This window comes from Hibiscus syriacus, unplaced genomic scaffold (assembly GCF_006381635.1).
Source record: "Hibiscus syriacus cultivar Baekdansim isolate YM2019G1 unplaced genomic scaffold, ASM638163v2 tig00110183_pilon, whole genome shotgun sequence".
In the NCBI taxonomy this organism is placed as follows: Eukaryota; Viridiplantae; Streptophyta; class Magnoliopsida; order Malvales; family Malvaceae; genus Hibiscus; species Hibiscus syriacus.
The window spans coordinates 480,506-503,927 of NW_024062614.1; the positions used below are offsets into that span (position 1 = coordinate 480,506).

At 32.0% G+C, this 23,422-nt stretch overlaps 1 protein-coding gene and 2 pseudogenes across 1 annotated transcript; 2 read left to right on the top strand and 1 right to left on the bottom strand.

Annotated features, from left to right (window-relative positions):
• Nucleotides 1-2,969: 2,969 nt before the first annotated feature.
• Nucleotides 2,970-10,262, bottom strand: LOC120217097 (protein downstream neighbor of Son-like). Its single transcript, XM_039214305.1, has 16 exons — nt 9,960-10,262; nt 9,681-9,831; nt 9,169-9,227; nt 8,949-9,078; nt 8,743-8,831; nt 8,515-8,653; nt 8,249-8,436; nt 7,833-8,047; nt 7,597-7,695; nt 7,039-7,155; nt 6,331-6,398; nt 5,992-6,093; nt 4,663-4,772; nt 4,419-4,506; nt 4,017-4,216; nt 2,970-3,409 (listed from the first exon to the last, which is right to left on the bottom strand). The coding sequence occupies exons 2-16, from the start codon at nt 9,789-9,791 to the stop codon at nt 3,193-3,195; spliced, it is 1,932 nt and encodes a 643-aa protein (XP_039070236.1). The 5' UTR covers nt 9,792-9,831; nt 9,960-10,262; the 3' UTR covers nt 2,970-3,192.
• Nucleotides 10,263-12,382: 2,120 nt separating this feature from the next.
• Nucleotides 12,383-15,864, top strand: LOC120217098 (annotated as a pseudogene).
• Nucleotides 15,865-18,659: 2,795 nt separating this feature from the next.
• Nucleotides 18,660-23,047, top strand: LOC120217119 (annotated as a pseudogene).
• Nucleotides 23,048-23,422: the final 375 nt, after the last annotated feature.

Here is a 23,422-nt window from a genome sequence, read left to right on the forward strand (position 1 = left end):
GAATGAATTATACAATGATCAATAATTTTATCTCAGTACCAACGAGGGTTAGTTTAAGTGGTAAGCAACTTGATATCGCTTAAGCAAGGTCTCGAGTTTAAATTCTTGTGTATGCAGTAAATTCTTGTTGGGAAAGTCACCCACCAAAATCATGCGACTCGGGTCGATTCATATTAATCAAGACGAAACCTTGGAATCGAGAGGACAACAAAAAAAAGTAATTTTATCTAAGTATATGTATATGTTACATGTTTAGGTGGTGTTTGATATTTTTTCAATTTTAAGATTCTAATTTAATGCGACTCTCATAAAGTATTTGTTAGGAAATGAAGAGTCGTTTTTCCTAAAGATCACAGATTTGAATACTAGCGACTGCAAGAATGATTGAGTTTTTATTGTTAAATAGATGAGAGTACTTAGAATATATACTACTTTGTAATCACCTTTAGTTTAATCAAAAATTTATTTAAAGATTTTTAATATATAATTATCTAAAGATTTTTATTGAATATAGAATAATATATTTTTACAATATTTATATTGAGTATATAATTATTTGTTTTTAATTTATTTTAAATTTATTGTGAACATGTATTTGTTATGTTCGTATATAGTTTTAATATCTAAAAATATATTTTATATATTCAAATTAAATTTTACAAACAATTTATTCTTAATTGAAAAAAGAATTGCGGGTATAATTAAGTACTGAAAAATTGTTGGGACCAAATATTGTGCTAGTATAATTTATAGTCTAAAACATATTAATTATTTACAAATATTTAAATAAATTATAATGATTTTAAAATTTATAATTTAAAGGTTAATTTTTCATTTAAATTGATAATGTATATTTAAAATTTATATTTTATATATCAAAATATTAATAATGAGTTGCCATTAGTTTTTTTATATATTTATTATAATTTAAATTGATTTATTTTATATATTATAATATTACCGAATTTGAGTATTATTTAAGATAACTTGTTTTTAATTTATAATATTATGTTTAAAATAAATCTATTATATTTTCAAAATTATATTTTTACTACAATTTCAAACATTAAAATCTTAAACTCAATAAAATCAATTTTTCTAAACTAATTTCTATTGCACATTTTAAGAGAAATTTTCAAAAATCAATTCAAGCTTACCTTAAAAAATGCTTACTTTAATAGTTCAGATGTTTATATTTTATTTATTTATTTGATTTAATTTTTATTTTTAATCAAATTCTCTCATAATTAATCTATCAAGTGGTCTTAGTGGTTAAAGAGAAATTTATTCTTTTTAGAGATTATGAATTTGAGCAACTGTGTATGCAGATATTACCTTATAACTATTAAAAAAATCTATCCCATAATTAACTTAATTATTTTGTACCAAAAATGTCTATTTTATTATTTTATTGTAATGCAATATATCTTAATTTAAAGCGGTTTAAATTTTATAATTAAATTATCATATATATATATATATATATATATATATATATTGATTAAATTAATGTGATTATAAAGTAGTGTATATTATGAATATTCTCAACAATTTGATAATAAACATTTAATCACATTTGCAGTTGCTGGTGTTTGAACTCATGATCTCTAGGAATAACAACGATTCTTTTAACAACGGTCCACTAAGATAAGTTGGTTTGTACTTATTATGTATTATTAATATTATTATATTAATTATTTATTTATTTATAATATATTCTATGAGTGTATGTACTTTTTCTATCTTATCAAAATTAATTATTGTTGACCGTTTTTTAAACTATACCTATAATTATTTTTAATAATTAAATTTTATAAAATATAAATTTAAAATATACTTAATGGAATATTTTTAAAATATAATTTCACATTTTTATTACTAATAAATTTTAAATAATAATAAATTTAAATTTAAAAAATTGACAAAAAAAATTAGTAAGAAACAACTCTAATAAAACAAAAGGATACTTAAAATATGTTTAACACACAAGGCACATTGTTAAAATCGATTCCTCTGAAAAAAAAAACAAATTAAAACTACAGCATAACCACTATAAATTAATACTTGATAAAATAATAATCTTTCTAAAATAATAAATTTTATCGGTCTTGACTTGGGCTTATGGTATAAATTAATAATATCAATAAATTAATAAGATAATAATTTTCTGAAAGATCCTTATACAAATTTACGGTCCCTTCAATATTACAAATTAATAATTTTTATAAAACTATAAATACAACTAAGACAACTTAATAAAATATGATTTTATTATTGTTTGTTTTTTCTTAAAATTTAAATCTAGTTGTATTTCAACTCTAATTTTCTTTACTGCATCCAAAAGTTTCGGTAATGTGTTCTCATACTACAACAAAAATTTATTGTAGAATTATTGCCGTTATGAGTGATTTCTTCTGCGTAATTAGTTGTAAAGACATTATAGCATTTTCAATTTCATCCTCAATAGGGTTTTCAATAACACTAGCTACAATTTCTTCTAAACTTTTGGACTTCTGAACATGTATCATTTTCATCCAAGTAATCCAATAGGTAATTGACATCCATTTTGTTTTTTTCATGAAGAATAATGTAGATTCGTTAAATAAAAAAAATCTCTTTAAATTAATAAATTATTAATCTATCGATTAATTAAAACCTCTTTAAATTTATAAAATTATATAATCATGATATTATTAATTTATAGAAGTTTTACTACATATATTTTGGTTATTCGCGTTAAACATATGCTGGAGCCCTTCAAACTGGGACAAGCAGCCCCACCCATATCTCCTCCCTTAATAGCAATGATTTAGGATTCTCTTGGCAAACAAATTCATAAATTATGTCAATCAAAATCAGAATATAAAAAGTGCAAATTACAATCAAGGAACTGAAACATCAGTAACGAAATGTAGTTTTCTCTACATATCCTGCGTATGAAAGTGTCATTACAGGTTAGATAGAGCAGGTCGCCGTTTATGAACCTGTTCCGGTAGCTCAGACCCTTTGGTAAACCCGAAAGCAAAGTTCCCGGAGTTCAGGCTATTTCTTCTTATCTCCAATAACTGTTACTTCACTATTGTAATCAGCAAAATCAGACCAGGGAACACCGAAGCATCGACAACAAAATATAGTTTACTCGAAGCATCGACAACAAAATATAGTTTACTCGAAAATACGAGTACTGAAATGTCATACAGGTGAGAGAGAAGCTGTATAAGACTCGTTGCAATATCTCAAGCCCTTCAGGAGACCTGAATGTAAATGAGGAGAAATAATAGTTTCAGGAATACCGAATTCATTGGCTATTTCTTGCGAGTCCTCACTGACTGTGGTATCACTATCAGCTATCTGGGAAACCACCCCGAGAGCAATATTTAAGCCAACTGAAGTATGCTCCGTTGTAAAGCTGAAAACCAACCACATAAAATCAGACAAATATGTAGGTAATCGGATCAATTTTTGTTTTCCATCTTTCCCTTTAATCAATATATATAGAGGTATGATCCACTTACACTATAAAACTCGTTAGTTTTACAATGATTTAGGATTATTGGATGAATGTAAATCAATGACTGAAAGTAAAACTTTGTGCATTCACATTATTCGCCTTTTTACTTTTGCCTGTAAAAATCTCCTCAACTTTCACCTGTGAATCTCAGTCATTGATTTACATTCATCAATGATCCTAGATCAGTATCTAAAGAGTTTTATATAGCATAACTGAATCTTACCTCATATATATATCATTATCATGACTGATGATTTTAGAAAGAGAGATTTGACAAGATATTACATTATCATTTGTCTTTAAACATCTTAAACCATTCAAATAATGGAATTGCATTAGGAACTTAATTTAAGGACAAAAATTAAAATGGTTCAACAAGGTTTAATTATAGATTAACTTCACAGATGAGGATCCATTAATGATACCTAAATGGCCCTATAATCAGGTTAAGAAATCTGACAGAAAGCAATAATTTGATCCAAGGAAAAGAAGGTTTATTATATGCCTTGCTTCAAAGCTTTGTCCTTTAGATGCCATTAGAGCACACATGTTGCTGATAATCCAAGGGGGAATATGTGAATCTTTGATTTCAACACTGTAACAAAGGCCAGCAGATGAAATTGGCATGGAATGACCTTCATTCAAGGTGAATCCTTGGGGAAGAGCAGTACCATGATCAGCTCTTTTAATCTCCATGCATATAACCTGAAAATTCAATTGACATAGAAAGTTAGAAACATGTAAACCAGGTATTGCAACTAGTGGAAAGATAATGTGATCGAGTCTAATCCGCCAATCCTTATAACAAAAATATTGATGTTACGTCAAACAGAACCTAGCAGCAATTAGAATGTACAGTGAGGGAAGCAAGAAAGAAACAGATCTTGTTTCTGGCAACACCACTCACCTCTGGAGCAGAAAGAGATGCATGTTGAAATGGTACAGGAGACCATAATACTGGCACATCCACAGCATTTAAAAAGGTCAAGAAAGATCTAATGACAGTTACAAGGAAAATAAGTCAGGCAAGAGACATTGCATATAATAGGTAAGTACTATCTATTACAACCATCTCAAATGAAATCCTGAAACCATATAACTAAATTTACTGAATGAATTGTCTTTTAAATTTATAAACAGAAGGAACTCACCTATAATTTAACAAAATCTCATACAAACCATGTACATTCTGATTTCCACTGAAAGCCAGCAAAGACTCTGGAGTATTATCAACATCAGAGAAGGAATTCATGTGTCGAGTCTGCAGAATTTGTGCAATGAAGAATTGAGCACAAGAAATGTGAAAATACCATAAATTGAGAAAAGGGATCATAATAGTAACATGGGACCCCTACTTTTATATATGCAATCACTAAGTAAAGCACGGGACCTCTATGTTTAGGTTATGAGCCTCTAAAATTGTTCAGTGGCAGCCGGAAATATTTCCAAATTTATGTTTTAATTTTGTCACAAGTTCGAATAATACTGATTTAAGGGTCTGTTTGTTTGGCTGTAATTGGTTTTCTGGAATTTGAATTACTGGAAAATTAATTACTGGAATTTGAATTCTGGAAAATGAATTACATTTCTGGAAAACATCTGGAAAACGTTTTATGATGTTTGGAAGATGTTATTTAAACCTTTTTTCCACTAATTGAAGAGTTTTTAAAAATTATTTATTACAAATATAAATATAATAAATAATATTATTATCATAAAACTTAATATTATTATTTTAAAATATTAAAATAATTTATTTATTATTAAATATTATTTAAATATAAATAATATTATTCATTATTAAATATATAAAAATTATTATATATATTAAAATAAAAATATAATATATATTATTATAATATAATTGATTTTATATATTAAAAATATAATATTATATTATTATAAATATTAATAAATATATTTTAAATATTTTAATAATTAATATTTTGATGAAAATGATATTAAAATATTTCATTATAAATTCATAAAATAAAATTATTTTGAGTATTTTTACTTTGAAGTGAAAAGTTCGGAAAATGACTTACGGAAAATGAATCAGTAAGTCATTTTACAGAAAACACAAAGGAAATTCTGTTACTAGGAAAATGAATTACGTTCCGGAAAACGAATTACGTGAAACAAACACGGGAAAACATTTTCCGGAAAACGAATTACGTGAAACAAACACGGGAAAACATTTTCCGAAAAACGAATTACATGAAACAAACACGGGATTTCGGAGAAAACCAATTCCGTAATTGGTTTTACGGCAAACAAACACACCCTAAATTTGATAGTAAGGATAACAACTCAGTGGCATGCGGGCCTCAAAAGGGGAACTAAAACAAAATTCGAAGCAGACACGAGAAATAGAAGCACACTAGGATCAAAACATTCAAAAGGCATCTCATGGTCCACCCAGAGGCATAAAGTCAGTCAAAAGACAAATCAAGAAAACTATCATAAAAAGATGTACAAACCTGGCCCAAATTATGCTTCTCCATTTCTGAAAGCTCTACGAGATCTTCGGTAGTCACTTGTTCTACTTGAGAATGGCAAAGAGGCATTGAAAAAGAAACATCCTACGAAACACAACATAAGGTATCAATAAAGCATGAAAATAAGTCAAAATGGCTTATATTAAATACCAGCATAGGAGTCGATAAATATATTTAATCTGCTGATTGTTGCAACATTGATAACTTCCTGAAAAAGTACTAAATAGATGACAGAGGCAGTATCTGATTCCACATATATCAGTCACAAGATTGGATTGGCAACAGCTTATATCAGTTTGCGGTCTTCAGAAATACTAAAACCAGATACTTGTGTCTGTGTGTTTTACTAAAGCAATCAATACACTGAACTAGCAACCACATAAACAGAGCTGCATACATGTTTGCAAAGTCAGAAATCAGCAATAGCTTCTTTACAGTGCTGACATTAGCAAAACTTGCTTTAATATAATGTTTTAGCTTTGAATGAGTCTGCCAATTTATCTATAAAGCTGCATGAAACCAGTAACCCAAGCAGCATAAAGGTTCTCTACCTCAGCACCAAAACTCACTTGGTTAGTGAATTGGTTTAGAGTATCATTAGGATGAAGAATTTATAGACTAGAATAATCACTTTCATAAAGGAAATGCTAACACGTTATATATAAGAAAACCCTTGCCACCTAAAACTAACTATCATATGACCATGGTAACTTTACAGAAAAAATCTCTAAGAAACCATGTTTTTAACATTTTTCATTGAATATGGTTTTCCACATGATTGTAAACCAATTAATAGCATGTCAAGAGGCTCAACTTGAATATAAGACCAAAAGAAATCCAAGAATTAGTAAATGTGGGATAACACCATGTTAACCAACCTAAAACTAAGTGGTATTAGGTGGAGGGGCCTAACATAAATTAAAACCATACGAAACCCAATAGTTAATAAATGTGGGATAACACCACTTAACAGTTATCATGATTACAAAATCTATGCAATATCTTAACTAGTTAAGAATGGCATCTTACATGTTCTTTTAGACGACCTCAAACCTCTGGTTGACTGGGAGATATAAGCTTGGTACGATCTTCTACTTCCCGGACCATCAAAAGAAGCAAACATTAGCACAAAATGTGAAGTGCGCACTACAAAGTTTCCAACAAATCATTATCAGGATAGTTTTTCTTTTAAACAAATCGATGCTAATGAGCACAGCACTCCAAGAATTCAGTCATCAAAAGAAGAAACAACTTGAAATAAAGGATGAAACCAAGGAAGATTTATGGTCTTGACATATAGAGAGGATGTTTGTGTATTCTCTTAGAGAAGTAAATAAATAAAATTCTGCAACCCATAGTAAATATTATCCCCTCGAGTAAGCACATGCATGAGATTTGCATGGTATTTACCGATAATGTTACACAAGCAAAGTACAAATGAACAAGAGAAATGCAAGCACTACTGGGCATGCAGTTATGGAGATTTGTATGTGCCTGAAATAGAATTTGACGTTCTCATGCCAAGAAGATTGGCACATGCTTGAAAAGGTGTCAATGAAAAAGTCATAACCATGAAAAAACATGTACCATAAAATAGGCTACAAACATTTTGCCGAAACATATAGTAAAGACTCCGAAATGACTCCTCCCATGCTCCGATTCGCTTTCTTAAGAAATCCATTTCCACTGGAGAACAAGGGAAAACGTCAAATAGATAACTTCTGATAGGAAGAGAAAGTTGGGTAAGGAACACTCCAGACATGCGTGTTTGTTGGTGCACAAATGAGGAAAGGGAACTGAAATCAAAAGTTCCATAAACAAACCTCCATCTACTGCCGCTGAGATCAATATTGACATGAGAGATGGTGGTAAGGTAGATTGAGGATAAATCCATGAATGTAATGTTTTAGAGTTCAAAACTTGAGAACCCAGTCTGGTCTGTGAAGCACTGATAATATTCTGATCATTTGAAGCATCAGAATTGGTTGTTAATTGAGGCATACCATTGTAAGTAGCACACATCATTGACCTATTTAACCTGGAATTATAAAAACAGTACGAAGTTACATAAACAAACAAAATAAACAGGCACTTAAAAATGAACAAGGAGGTAATTTTAACATGGTTAAATAACACACACACAATATATATATATAGCAACATAACACAGGAGCAACCTTGTCTCCAAGTAGAAAAAATATAAAAAAAATAAATGAAGAAAAACAACAGGTTTATTCACCAATTCACTGAGGATGAAGACACCAATCGCATATAAGTTTTCAAAGTAAAATCCAGAGGAATCTTCTGGCCAGTCACATGGAATTCAGTGCAGAAGTTTCCAGATGAAAGATCACCAAAATTTTCAGAAGATTCGAGAGGTCTAGTTGGGATTGATTCACAAACAGCTAGTCCTTTCAATGCTTTATCCTACAAAAAATCGGTGGCATATTTAGGGGAAAAACATAATTTATGTTATAAAAGCTTGAAGCTGCTAAAAGCACATACCATGTCAACAGTTGCCAAGCCTGATAAATTTTGACCCCCTGATGAAAGCTCAGCAACACTAAGAAATGTACCCTGACTATAATTTTCAAGTGTTCTATGGCCATTGGGAACATCAACAGAAGCAACAGAATTCTGTGAACTGAAAGAAACAACATATAACCAATAAAATCAAAGAAAAAATCTACTTATAATGTGCCAATTATGGGATACTAGGATTAACAGATATACCATGAAATTTGTTGCCTTCTCACAGCCACTGAATTTGAAAGAGCAGAGATTTTCTTTAGGCTGATAGGTAGCTCAATTGAACTATTTTCCTGATAAATGATAACACAAATGAACAAATCAATGAACCAGTGACCAACTTATGAGTATAAAAACTTTAGCTGCATCCAGATAATTCCATTAAAGTATTTTATGGGGAATGTAATAACCTTGGCATTCTCTTTCCCTGAAAGCAGTTTGAACCTTGATTTCTTAGCAGGAAATACTTCATCTATACGGGTGTGAATATATCTAGGATTCCTTGGTGGATCTGACTTTTTGAATGAATTATCCATCTCACTAACCGAGCAAATGGAGAAGAACAAAGTTCTCAGAAACTTGCAACTTAATTAAAAAAATTGTAAACAGAAGAGAATTAACAGCACCTACCTTGTGGCCAAAGATTTATTAAGAAGCTCAGACACATTGGTCTGCTTAAGCTGCTCCCCCTGTTATGTGAACACTTCTTATTAAGCATGAGACTAAACAACAATTCCTAGTAAAGATTAACTAAACTAGTCCAATTAGAATCTGCTCCTCCAAGTAATAAAGTAATAACATAAACATGTTAGAACATTAGATCAAAATATATAATAACTAAGGTACAGTCTTAACTAAAAAAAGGTTCAGAGAAGGATGAAAAGATTAAATATCACACTTAGAGCTTCGATTTGGAAAAATTAAGAAAGACTAAAAAAACCCTAAATGCTAGAGGAGACTGAATCTAATAATAATTTTATCGCAAATAATACTAGCACCATAGCATTATCAAAACATTCTTTCCCCTAAACTTTTACAGTGGCCTCAATCATCTTCCTAACAAACAATCAATACCAAAATAGTCAATCCACAAAGTCAACTGTGCTAGTATAAGTTAGAGGTGCAGAAAAGAAAACCAGTACTCTGAGTTCCGAAGGGGTCTTCCTTTTAACTGTTGGACCAACTTTGAGGGCGTCCCCACCGATTTGTAGCGAAGCAGTAGTTGATGCGCCACGCGCGGCTATCTTCGCCATAATAGGAAGTCCTCTCGAACAACAACCTCGACTTCTTTACCTGAAATAACAACAACAAAACCAGCTCATCGAACAGAATATGCGCAGTTTCCTATTCATGATCAAAATATAAAGGTGACAAATTCAACTAGATATCATATAAAAATCAGATTCAAATCAACGCCTTACCTCAGTGAAGAAACAAATTATGGGTGTTCCCTAACCGGACATTAACGTGGGGTATTGAGAAAAGATTTAGGTTTTCCCACAGATTGAACCGTTAGGGCAAATCGCGAAAAGGGGGAGAATGTAGAGCAAGAAGAAGAAGCTGAGAAGTTGCTTTGAAGTGGAGAGACTGAAATTTTTTAGTGGTTTTGAACAACTGATCTTCCTCCTGTAAATGACGACGTTATTTGACTTGAGGATTTCATACTCCTGCTTTGGATAGATACATTTGATGAAATTACCTATACAAGTATGAAGAATAATTTATCTTCTATGCCGCACTTACCAATATTAAGAGGTGTTTTGAAAATTTTATTGATTTATCACGGATTATGATGGATGAATGAAGTTAATCGTATGTCATGGGTTTACTCATATCTTAACAAGTTCTACATTTTTTTTATTTATTTAAGAGAATAATCATGTATTTCATTATATATTAGTTCAAGATACATATATTAATACATAAACGACTGATTTTACCTCAAAATTTCTTTTCGATTCTTTTTTTTTTCATAAAATCCTTGTACATTCATGGGATAATGTTCAAAATACTAAGATACATTTATTTAAGAGAATAATCATTTATTTCACTATATATTATTTTAAGATATTTTTATTAATACATAAACGACTGATTTCACTGTATCTATTCTCACTTTTTACCTCAAAATTTCTTTTTGATTCTTTTTTTCCCTCATAAAATCCTTGTGCATTCATGGGATAATGTTCAAAATGCTAAGATAGAATCCCTTATGGGAAAGGAAAAAGTCTTAGTGATGGTTCATATAATACATTTTCTCCTTTCTTTTTGTTGAGCATTGATGAGTATGTTCCTTACACACGGGCATCGTCGCTGTCACCCGTTTAATTAACATACTTAATTTGTGATTTAAGAAGGTTTGATATCTAACCTAAGACCTCTAAAGAGAACAAAACTAATAATACTCATTAGGTTTGATCTCTTAATCGTTGTTTTTTTTATGTGTTGTGATGTTTGATATTGTTGTTATTATGTTGTTTTCTTTTATGTTATGTCAGGGTTTTCTATTGGGGGTTAGTTTTCACGAATCACAGTGTCTGTGCTCGTGTTGTAATGGAAATTTGACACCCCACTTGTTCTGTGTCTAGCTTGGTTCAAGTTCTTTTTAGATATCAGATTGGTCTAGGATTCTTGTTTGAACTCTTTGGACTCGACTGTTTTTTGTTATTGTTGAGTTACGCTTTCTTGTTATGTTTGTAATTGGTGTTCTTGAATGAATCTTCCAATGATATAAAAAAGGGTAAATTATATCATTGATCACCTAACTATTATCCTCTGACAGGAATACTGACATGATAGTTAATAAATTGATATACACATTTGATTCTCAATACTTATATATTCTATCAATTTATTCATGATTTTAATTTAATCCTCTAATAGATAGTGACAAGTGTCACTATCTGGTTGGAAAAAATAATTATTAATATATTAAATTATAAAAAAATATTTAATAAAATTGCCACTCGTGTCACTATTAGATTATTAGATTAAATTTATTGAGTTAAATTAAAATCATGACTAAATTGATAGAATATATAGGTATTGAGGGTCAAATGTGTAACTATACTAATTTTATTGTTGTCATGTCAGCACTTCCGTCAAATGTTAATGCCAGGTGACTTGATTGAATGTATCTAAATAGTTAGGTGACCTGATTGATAAAATTGGAAGATCGGTAGTTAAAGTGAAAACAGGAAATAGTTAGGTGGTTAATAGTATAGTTTTTCCAAAAATTGATGTCTAATTATAAAGCGGCATATGATGACGTGTGAATCCTAGAAACTAATCCATGTAATGCATGCAATAAAACCAGTTAGTAACCACTGTAACCCAATCCATGGAAAGTGAAAAACACCCTTTTTTAAATGCTAATTACAATAATTAGAAATTGTAATAATATGTTCTTTTTAAAATGTATTTATGAAATTTCAGCCATCGTTTTATTTTTCTGTTTCTTCATCAAATAACCTGGATGTGGAGGTCACCTGCATTTTGTTTGAAAAGAGACGAAACTCAAAGCAAATTCATCAAATTTTCGTGTTAGGAATTTTAATTACAAATGTTGAACAAATTCAAAAGCTTTGTTTCCCATTGGATTGAAGACGGAAATCAGGATCTGGGATGGGATCTATTAGTTTGGATTGGTGGGTGCATGCATTTTGTCGGTTTTTCTAGAAAATGTTGTTTGGACCAGAAGAAACGCTGGACTTTGGGGGTTTGTTCTACGCCTTTTATCTTATTCGATTTTTGTTTGTTCTTTAATGGAATTATCAGGGACCCATTTTTGATGTTGGAGTTCAAAAGTGGGGGTTGATAAGTACAAGGATTTGGGGAAATTTTGATGGGGAACGCTTGTGTAGGAGGACCAAGTAATGTTGGTTGTGCGAATGGATTTTTTCAATCTGTCACACAGGCGGTATGGCGGAAAAGGCCGGCTATCGAGGACCCGTTGCTGGCGGCTACAGACGATAATAGCAACAAAACCGGTGAAGGAAATGCGGTTAATATCCCGGTTGAGGAATCCAAGAAGGATGAACAAAGTAAGCCGAAACCACAAGCCAAAACAAATGAAAAGGTTGTCAACCATGCAACTCGAGTCAGTGCTAGGAAGGAAAACTGGGAATATGAAAGAGTTATATAGCTTGGGGCGTAAGTTAGGGCAAGGACAATTAGGAAAGACATATTTATGTATGGAGAAGGGCACCGGGAAAGAGTTTGCCGGCAAATCCATTGCCAAGAGGAAGCTGACCTCAAGCACCGATCTGGATGATTTTAGAAGGGAAATTCATATAATGCACCATCTAGCAGGTCACCCAAACGTGATACAAATCATAGGTGCTTATGAAGATGCTGTGGCTGTTATGGAGCTTTGTGCTGGTGGGGAGCTTTTTGATAGAATTATTCAGAGAGGGCATTATACTGAGAGAAAGGAGGCTGCACTTGCTAGGATAATGATTGGCGTTGTGCAAGCATGTCATTCTCTTGGTGTTATGCATCGCGACCTCAAGCCTGAAAATTTCCTATTTGTTAACAAGGAAGAGGAGGCACCACTTAAAACAATAGACTTTGGACTTTCAATGTTTTTCAAGCCAGGTATTGCGATATTATGTGGAAGTAATTGTATAGATTAGTTCAACACATGGCAGTATAACCATTTCTCACCTTTAGACTGTGGTCATGTTTAGACAGTTCACAGCCTCATCATTTGCTTCATTTACATGGAGCCAGTCATCTTTATAATCGATTTCCTCAAAAATTATTGTGTCAATCTACTCTATTGTCTGGTACCTAATCCCTTTTCCTTTAGGCCAAATATTCAATGAGGTGGTTGGAAGTCCCTATTATGTGGCTCCAGAAGTGTTGCTGAAGCACTATGGTCCAGAATGTGATGTTTGGAGTGCTGGGGTGATCATTTATATTTTACTTTGTGGAGTTCCCCCATTCTGGGATGGTGAGTGTTTTGCTGCTTGTGGTTCATGCATCGGTAAATGCTTCCAGGCACGGTTGAATTACGTCTCATTTATTGGCACCGTTGTGATATATTAATATATATATTTTTTTTTATCAGAAACAGAGCAAGGGGTATTTAACCAGGTTTTGAGAGGTCAACCTGACTTTACCACAGAGCCATGGCCTAGTATCTCTAACAGTGAAAAGGACTTGGTTAAACGAATGCTTGTAAAGGACCCTAAAAAGCGGCTGACAGCCTATGAATGTCTTCGTGAGTATGCATAGATCTTCCTCTCTGGTCATTCTGTTTTTTAAGCACAGATAGTCAACTTGAATATTATTATATCTGGAAAGCCTTGATGCTGTTCTGTCTATTACAACTGAATCCTTTGCAGCATCACATAGTGGAGACATACATTGGATATACTTTTCAGAAACAAGCTTTGATTTGGCTAAAAATGGAACAATAATTGTTCATTTAGTGAATGACCATTTAAGAACCACCTAGATGGAGCATCTTAGATACTGGTGCCTTATAAGTTTTGCTTAGACAAGAAATAATTTGTCCAGTTTATCTTTAGAAGTTCAAGTTGAACAACATTATTTGCAGTTTTAGATTATGACATAATATTGCAGGAGAATGAAAAAAAGAGTAATGCTGTATGATTTACATTATTCTGTTCTATTAACCACAAGCTGGAAGGACATATCTTCTATGTCCAGATATGCATCGTCACAGGCGTCGTACACAGGTACTTCAAGAAAATGAAAAAGAGAAACATAGGTTTACATTTCTTCTTTGAGTGAACAACCCTGTGATAACAGGTATTAAATCTATTCTGAAACGCATGAAATTTGGATGACAGTAGAGGATTTCATTTCAGTTACTTAAGAAGAAGAATTGCCATTCATATTTCGATTGGTGTTTCCTTTCTGCAACATCAGCCAAGGACTTTAAACACTTGCATTTATTACATGCTTTATATTTTCAAACAAAACCCAAAATTTATCATACTAGTACCAATTATTTTGTCTACGTGAAAGCATTTATCATTGTTCAAAACAATTCAAGACAGACTTATTGCATTAAGTGTCTCTTTACCGTAAACAGATTATTTACCTTCCTGTTTCTTTGAAGGTCACCCTTGGGTTCAGGAGGATGGTATTGCTCCAGATATACCTCTCGATTCTGCTGTCCTGTCCCGTTTGAAGCAATTTTCTGCAATGAACAAGCTGAAGAAAATTGCCATCAGAGTTGGTACCCTGATTCATGTTAACTATCTGAAGTTCATAGTAATTATGAAAGATTTTTCAAATCGAGTTGCGTTCTTCCCCAATAACATGCATGAATGATACATGTTGAATGGATTAAGCAACTCTGTAATGATAAAGAGTAAGAATCTTTATCAGATTAGATGCTTAATGCATTCATTCATGCAGTTTCTGCAACGAGCTGTAATTTAGTTTTTGAGGGGAAATTGCATCTTTTTATATAAATATATAAAGTATATGTATTTCTTATCAAAAATTGTATTTTTTTATATAGGTCATTGCTGATAGTCTATCAGAAGAGGAAATTGCAGGCCTGAAAGAAATGTTTAAGATGATAGATGCAGATAATAGTGGGCATATCACTCTTGAGGAACTGAAAATTGGTTTGGAAAAAGTTGGTTCTAATCTCAAGGATTCTGAGATTAATGGATTAATGCAAGCGGCAAGCATCTTTAGTAAACTATTAGCCGACGTGTGAGGGAAGAATTAAGAAATAGGAGAATAGCCGAAGTTGTTCGAGCAATATGTTTTCGCTGCATTTGAAACTACATTCTCCATTCATCATCTCAAATGTAAGATCAACTGGCATATGCATGGCGTAAGAATGACCAGCCAGGCACCTAGGCTATAACATTGTTGCTGATTCGGTGCATTTGTCTTTTAAAAACTGCAGGCAGATATCGATAACAGCGGTACTATAGACTATAGTGAGTTCATAGCAGCCATGCTTCACCTAAACAAGATCCAAAAAGAGGATCATCTGTTTGCATCTTTTAACTACTTCGACAAAGATGGGAGTGGCTACATCACTCCAGATGAGCTCCAACAGGCCTGTGAGCAATTTGCCTTGCATGATGTTCACCTGGAAGATGTAATACGCGAAGTCGACCAGGATAATGTAAATACCAAACAAGCTGATTCTTTTAACTTTGGTTTTCACTTAAAAACTATCTTGGTTAAAAAAGATACAGTTTATTTTACATACTTACATTGATTATATTGATGTCTTCTTTTCAGGATGGGCGTATCAATTATAGCGAGTTCGTGGCTATGATGCAAGACACAGGTTTAGCCATAAATCACAAAACCTTCAAGTACTGATACACCATATTGCTATGGTGAGACTCTTAATCCACATTTCTTTACATCTGACAACAATTTTGATCTTTAACCTTGGACCTTAGAGGCAATCCCTGCTGTATATCAGAAAGTTGGCTAGTAATTTCGATATCTGAAACTTTTTATCAGTTATCGTTCGAATGTATTGAGCTATGTTACTTCGACTTGTTGTTTTTCTTGAAGCACCGATGTCTGATACCTATGTCTAACATATATCCTCACATGAGTATGGGAAACCCTTCCATAATAGTAAAGACTGAAAATTTTGTGTCAAACACAAACCCATATCCAATGCATGTTTGAACCATTTATGTAAATGACTTGCATGATTTCATCTGAAGTGACAGGTAGTTGGTACCCACGTTCAACACAAATACTTTTAACGGCTCTGATAGAAATTGTATTATGTTCAATGCTCTATCCAGTAGTGATGCTGTTGGCCGGTAAGTTGAACTCGATCATCGTGCTACCGTACTTTACGAATATGAAAGGGAAGGTTATGCAGACAAAAATGGCGTAAAATATCATGCAAGTTTTGCTGGAGAAGATCGGATTGTTGTCTGTTGACAAGGAGCCCCCTCGGCAGAGGGTCAAAGCTTATACTTCATTGGTTTATGTAATGTTCTTAACTTTTTTTTTTCTTTTGAAGAAAACAGACCTCTTGTTTCAATTTTACCTGTCCTTGATATGACTATTTCAGGAACTTGGTTATTTCAACCCCTTTTTTATTTTTTTAATATTACATGTGATTAAGTTAATATATGTTTATTTTTTTTAATTATTTGACAACACACACTCTAGAGAGGTAGCTGTTCGAATACAAGACTTTTAAAAGAACAACAGTCTCTTCAACTATTGAAGTCGTTTATAATTTTAACCATCACGTTCCGCAAGTAATTCATTTTAATTTTAATATGGTTAATAATTCATTGAGTGATCTTAGTATTTAAAGGAAGTGTTGTTATCTTTTAAGCTTTTGAGTTCGAGTAGTTGCATCTGCATAGTATTTGTGCATTGCTAATGGTTAATAAAAATTATGAATATATTACCTTATAATCATTTCAGACTATTCAAAATTTTAATGAGATTAAATATCTAAATGTATTATTTGAATTCATTTTGATTATACGAATCTTTAATATACAAAATTTGGGATGGAAGATAATGATAGTTCGCACCATAGAGCATCTCAAGAATAGAAGATGAAACAACCTGTGTTTCAAGTAGATGAGTGGATTACGATTCGATTCATTATTATTTTATCAATTTTTCAATACATTAATCATTATGTATATAAATTATTTATAGGTTACGTAAATATTTCTATATTATAATAATAAAGACCAATAAATAAAAACATGATAATATAAAATAAGATTCATTACATAAATGATCACGAAAATATCAATAAGTTTTTTATTTCAACATCAAATTTTGAAAAGTAACGAAATGATTATTAATATTATCTTTTTTTTATGGTTGTCCCTTTTTTCCATATGTATGGGGTAAGGGAGGTAAGATAGTAGGTTATCCCCAACACCAGGTTGAGAGCAGTTTCCGTCAGAGACCTCCGAATTATGAAATGCCCTCCGTGTGACTCAATCCCACGACCTCAAGATTAATAACCTTGTGTTCTATCAACTGAGCTGGATGGTCATTTCTGATTATTAATATTATCATTTTATAATAAATCGTTTACTTAACTTATGTTATAGGGGTTGCTTACGAAGCTTCTCAAATTGTGAAGGAGATATCATAAGAGAAAGAGTCGAAATTTGAGAATAGTTATGGTACAATTACTGGATCGAATTTTGGTAGGAGAGACCACAACTGTAAGACGAACCAACACACAATTTTGATGAATCTTCTGTAATTGTTTCGTTTAAATTACAGGCGATTGATTTCTCTATGATCGTGTTGTATTTTTCCCAATAAAATCTCATAGATGAAGATATAGACAAACAATGACATCTCAATGCCCAACCATGCCAAATTATCTTTATGTGATAAGGACAATGACACTTAATGGTCAAATTATCAACTTGTTGTAAAACAATAATGTTAATGATTATTTCGTTACTTTTAAAATTTTAATCATAAGAAAATAAATTTATTAATATTTTAATAACTGTTTATGTAATTTATCGTATAAGATAATCATATTTGGAAGATATTATTATTGGACTTGCATTTTAATAAACGTTTTCTTTTATTAATTTTGGATGAATATAAGATAATATATATTCTCAATCATTTGACATTTAATGCTTAAACATTCCAACATATGCAGTGCTCGAACTTAAAACTTCAAAAAATAACAACAATCCCTTAATCATTAAGATCGTATGGTTCATGCCAGGTATAAAGAAACATTAGATCCATATCTGTGAGCAAACTATCAGTCAAACACACTGGTAGATCTATTTGTACGTTAGGTTGAGCACTGAAATTTAAATTTCTTTAGATTAGATGTTTATTTTATTAATGATGTCTAATTTAAAATTTATTTATGTCTATTATATACAAATACAAAAAAATAATATTATTAATATATATATCAATCTTAAACGTTGCAACGGACAAAAAAGATGGGGGTATGCTAATAAGTTTGGTTCTGATCCTTTGCATTTTCAGGTATAAAGAATTTGATGAATTTCGTAGTGACAACACGTAACCCACAATCCTTGATAGTGGGCCCCATGATCCGGTAAAAAGGTTCATTGGGCGCCAACGAATTCGACTCGTCATCTCATCCTTAGATCTCACCATCGCCGCTAAAATTCGAAGGCCACCAGCTCTTAATCTTCTTCCCCACCACCCTTTCTCTTTCCGGTTAGGTAAGTTCACTCTGTTTTGTTTTCGCTTCATTCTACATTTTCCCCACTATATATGTTTTATTTGAATCATAATCTTTTCGTGTGATCGCAGGTGAAATTGTCGGAAGCTTCGATTTGTTCGATTAAGGTTACTTTTTCAGTTTTGAGTTTTTTTGGTTCAATTTTCCGCTTATTCAGCGTTCTCTTAAATTGTTAGGATTGATTTGTAGTAGAAGCTTGCGCAGTTAATCTTTTAACAAAAAAATTAGATTGTTTTCTTTCAATGTAATTACAAGAGTATTTTCAATTTCTTTTTTTTAATAGAACGTTTTTATATTTTTCTTGCTTTTTGTTTTAATTTTGATTGATTAAGACTTTTGTTAGTTTTAATATTATTTTTATTAAATTGATGGAAAATTATATCACCTATATTTTTTATGGAATTCTGGCAATAATTTTGCATAGTAATTTCTGCAATACAATCCTAACTCAGCTCAATAGAATTTGATTTTAGTTTTATGTATTAAGTAATTGCCTATCACGCTATAGGATTTTGATTGGTACAATAGCCATGGATCGGATTACTAAGGCAGCACGTCTCATGATTGTATCTGATCTTGATCATACAATGGTATGCTTTTATCTTTGAATATATGCATTAATTTTCAGAATATTTTCTTCTATGGTTGCTTAATTCGATATGATGAGCTTTTTTTCCTCTTGCAGGTTGATCATCATGATCCTGAGAACATGTCTTTACTTAGGTTTAATGCCCTGTGGGAATCGAATTATCGTCATGACTCTCTGCTGGTTTTTTCCACTGGGAGGTCACCTATATTGTACAAACAGCTAAGAAAAGAGAAACCCATGCTGACTCCTGATATAACTATCTTGTCGGTGGGAACTGAGATAACATTTGGCAACTCGATGCTGCCGGATGATGGCTGGGTTGAAATTTTGAATCAGAAATGGGATAGAATATAGTCAATGAAGAAACCAGCAAGTTTCCTGAGCTCACACTTCAGGTTTACTTAATATATGGTTTTAACTGCAACGTTATATCTAAACATTGAGATTATTCTGTTGAGTGTCTTCAATGCAACTGGATATTTAGGTCCTGGCCTTGATATCTTTGATGAATTCAAGCATGTTGGAACATGCAGGATGAAACAGAGCAGCGACCACACAAGGTTAGCTTTTATGTTGACAAGACTAAGGCCCAAGCAGTGATGAATCAACTTTCAGACTGTTTGAAAAAACGAGGGGTAAGAGTCAACTTACTATCAAGGATGCTATACATCCAACAATATGCACTTTTCCCAAGTAAATATGCTTTGAAAGATGTACATCAGACTAAATCACATTGGTATTCATTTCCTCTTCATCTTGCTTGCTTAGTTGTTTCATGTTCATTGAAAGTTTTATTGCTATAATTAATTTGTGTCTTATTTTGTTCCAGTTGGATGCTAAAATAATTTATAGTGGAGGAATGGATTTGGATATATTACCACAAGGTGCTGGCAAAGGACAGGCCCTCATATATTTACTAAAGAAGTTTAAAACCAAGGGAATTCTACCAGTTAATACTCTTGTCTGTGGTGATTCTGGAAATGATGCTGAACTCTTCAGCATTCCAGATGTGTATGGAGTCATGGTTGGTAGTCTTAACCATTTTAAATAATTCAGAGTTACTCTTTGAGGTCTCTTAATCTTTCATCCGCTCCAGGTCAGCAATGCCCAAGAAGAATTGTTGCAATGGCATGCGGAAAATGCAAAAGGTAACCCTAATATAATCCATGCAAAAGAAAGGTGTGCAGCTGGAATCATAGAAGCCATTGGACATTTTAACCTTGGTTCAAACACTTCTCCAAGAGATGTTGCTGATTTTTTGGAATGTAAGGTAGACCATGTCAATCCAGGTTATGAAGTAGTGAAATTTTACTTGTTCTATGAGCGATGGAGGCGAGGGGAGGCTGACAATTGTGAGACTTACATAGCAAGTCTAAAAGCTTCTTGTGTACGTTACTGTCCTACCTTCTCTTTCATTGGCATGTTTGTCTTTGTACTTATCAGTTCATCAGAATTTGGCCACATCTTACATTCCTCTTATCATTAGGTAAAAAGAAACTAGGCAACAACCATGTCACTATAAGCATCTTCTAAATAATGAATTAACAATGTGTTTTTCTCTAGTTAGCCTTTATTTTTTTTATTTTGAGGTGGTGCATCATTGGCTTTTATATTTTGTTTAATCTGAACTCTTTACACATTGGAAATTTGATTCATAATATCTGCCATGATTTAAAACCCATCTCTGAACAGGATGAATTAGCTTTGCTGTATATAGGTGTGTTAGTGAATCAGGTCTTTTAATATGTTCCCTCATTGCTATTGCCATATGATTTTAGACACGAATTCTTTATTGTATTTGTTTCTTCCATCATTGTTTTACGTAAAATGTGACCAACCTATAGCCACCTCATTTCTGACAAAGTCAGGGCACTGCAGGGAAGAAAAGTTGTAGGACTTTTGGGTAAGCATGGTAGGTAACTAGGAAGGGAAATAGGTAAAAGTGTATCAATTTGTTCTTCAGTGATATCATGCATCTTAAACATGATTTTATTGGACGGTGATAAATTGAGAACAACTCCCACACTCAACCAAAGATTAGAATTTGTCAGGGGTGTGTATCTACAAATTGGAGTGCATGCGGATTAGTTTTTGGATGAGCTTGTGGTTAGTCACAGATTTACCTAACTCCTGTGAATATGGTTTTCTTGACCTATCATTGCTTCTAAGAAAATATGGTTTCCATTTTTCATTTACATAAACAAAATCTTATATTGAGTTTTTGAATCTTACTAATTAGTACCACGCATAAACTGTTATTTTTCTCAGGATCCATTTGCTATTGTTGTCTTTCCGTATGGTGCTGAGAAAACTCTTCATGAATGCATACACACAATGAAAGGGCGCTACGGTGACCAAAAGGGTAAACAGTTCGGGTCTGGGTGGATAGTGTATTGTCCACACCAATTAGCTCAAGCACATGGCTCGTGAAGTTCGATAAGTGGGAGTTATCTGGTGAGAGTTATTTCTTAATAAAATTGCCTTGCTATTTTCCTTGCTTTGCAGTCTCATTTTCTTACAATCAAAGCTCATCTTGCATGTGCAATGGAAAATACCAGTATTGTGAACATGTGCACTATGCCTCTGCCTTATACACTATCCGAGCTTCTAATAGACACTGATATCTCATTTTTCATTGATTTGCTATTTCTTGTAGGAAATGAGCGCTGTTGTTGTGTGACAACTGCTAAAATAAATGCTAAGGTAAGAATTGTTAAATCTTAGATTATGTTTGATCGATAGTTTTGCGATTGCCTTTTTGTTTTCTATTCATTTTTTAAAATATGGGGCTTTAATATGTAGATTAGGGGTGAGCAAGACTGATTTGACTTGAAATAGATCAATATTTTTATTTATGAGTCAACTTGAATTTTCGGTTAGGATTTCTAGTTCGGGTCAAGTTTAAATTTCTAAAGTTAAAGTAACCAAAAAACCAAAAATTAAAACGTTGTTTTGGTATTTTGCCAAGTATTATGTGATTTGGTTCGTGATTTTCTTACTTCTTCAATTACTCCTTAGTTTTAAGTCCATTTTTTACCAAATTCGAACCACACGCTCCTCAACTTTGTATTTTACCTTAATTTGGTCCTCAACTTTGTATTTTACTTAATTTGGTCCTACGATTGTAACTATTTGCAAATTATATTTTCCCATCAATTCCTCATCTCCTTTAATACTCCAATCAATATACCCTTCTTGAAAAAATTACATTATAAATATACCATTTAGTTTTAGATGATATTTGATTAATTAAATAACATTCAGACACATGAAAAAAAGAAAATGAAAAAAATATATGTATACCTTGTATGGTTAGTGAGAATCGTTTAAATTGGAACTAATTAGTATCATGACACTATAAATGATTGCATTCAATTTGAACAAAAACTCATATAAAAATATTCAATTTGACTTGACTCGACTTAAAATTTTTAAATAAAATTTGAATAACAAAATGGTATTTCTAAACTTGACTACCTCAAACTTTTTCCATTTGACTCGATCGGATTCTCACACTTAAATGTTAATTTATCCATGAAGATTGTTTAACCTTTTTTTGTTCTAAGATGATTACCTTTATGTTGGCAGGGATACGGTGCTTCAGACGGGTACACTTGGATGAATGTGCAGCAGAAGTGGTTAGAAGGATATGAAAAGAAGGATGATTCAACCTGGATTTTCTAAGGTACACTGGAACAACATTCCTACTCTGGAATCAGTACGAAAATTCTATATGAATAAATGTATCCAAATTTCAATAGTTTTTGTTTTTTTACATATATTTGAATAATTAGTATGCAAGTAAGGAAATGGTAATATGTTTAGATAAACTGAGAGATACCTTGGTTTATCTCTTGTTTGATACTTCATTATTATTATATTTATTTTTATCTTATTTTCTATGCTTATGCAGTTTATACTGTATGTCTGTATCTATGAGTTAGAAATTTGCATTGTCCTTGGTTGTTGTGAGCGTTCGATCTAGTCAAAAAATTTCAAGTTATTCGAGTTGACGAGTCCTATTTTATAACTCAAAGTTGACTTGAAATTTTCTCGAGTTGAATTTATAAAATTCAAGTCTAAGTCAAATTTTT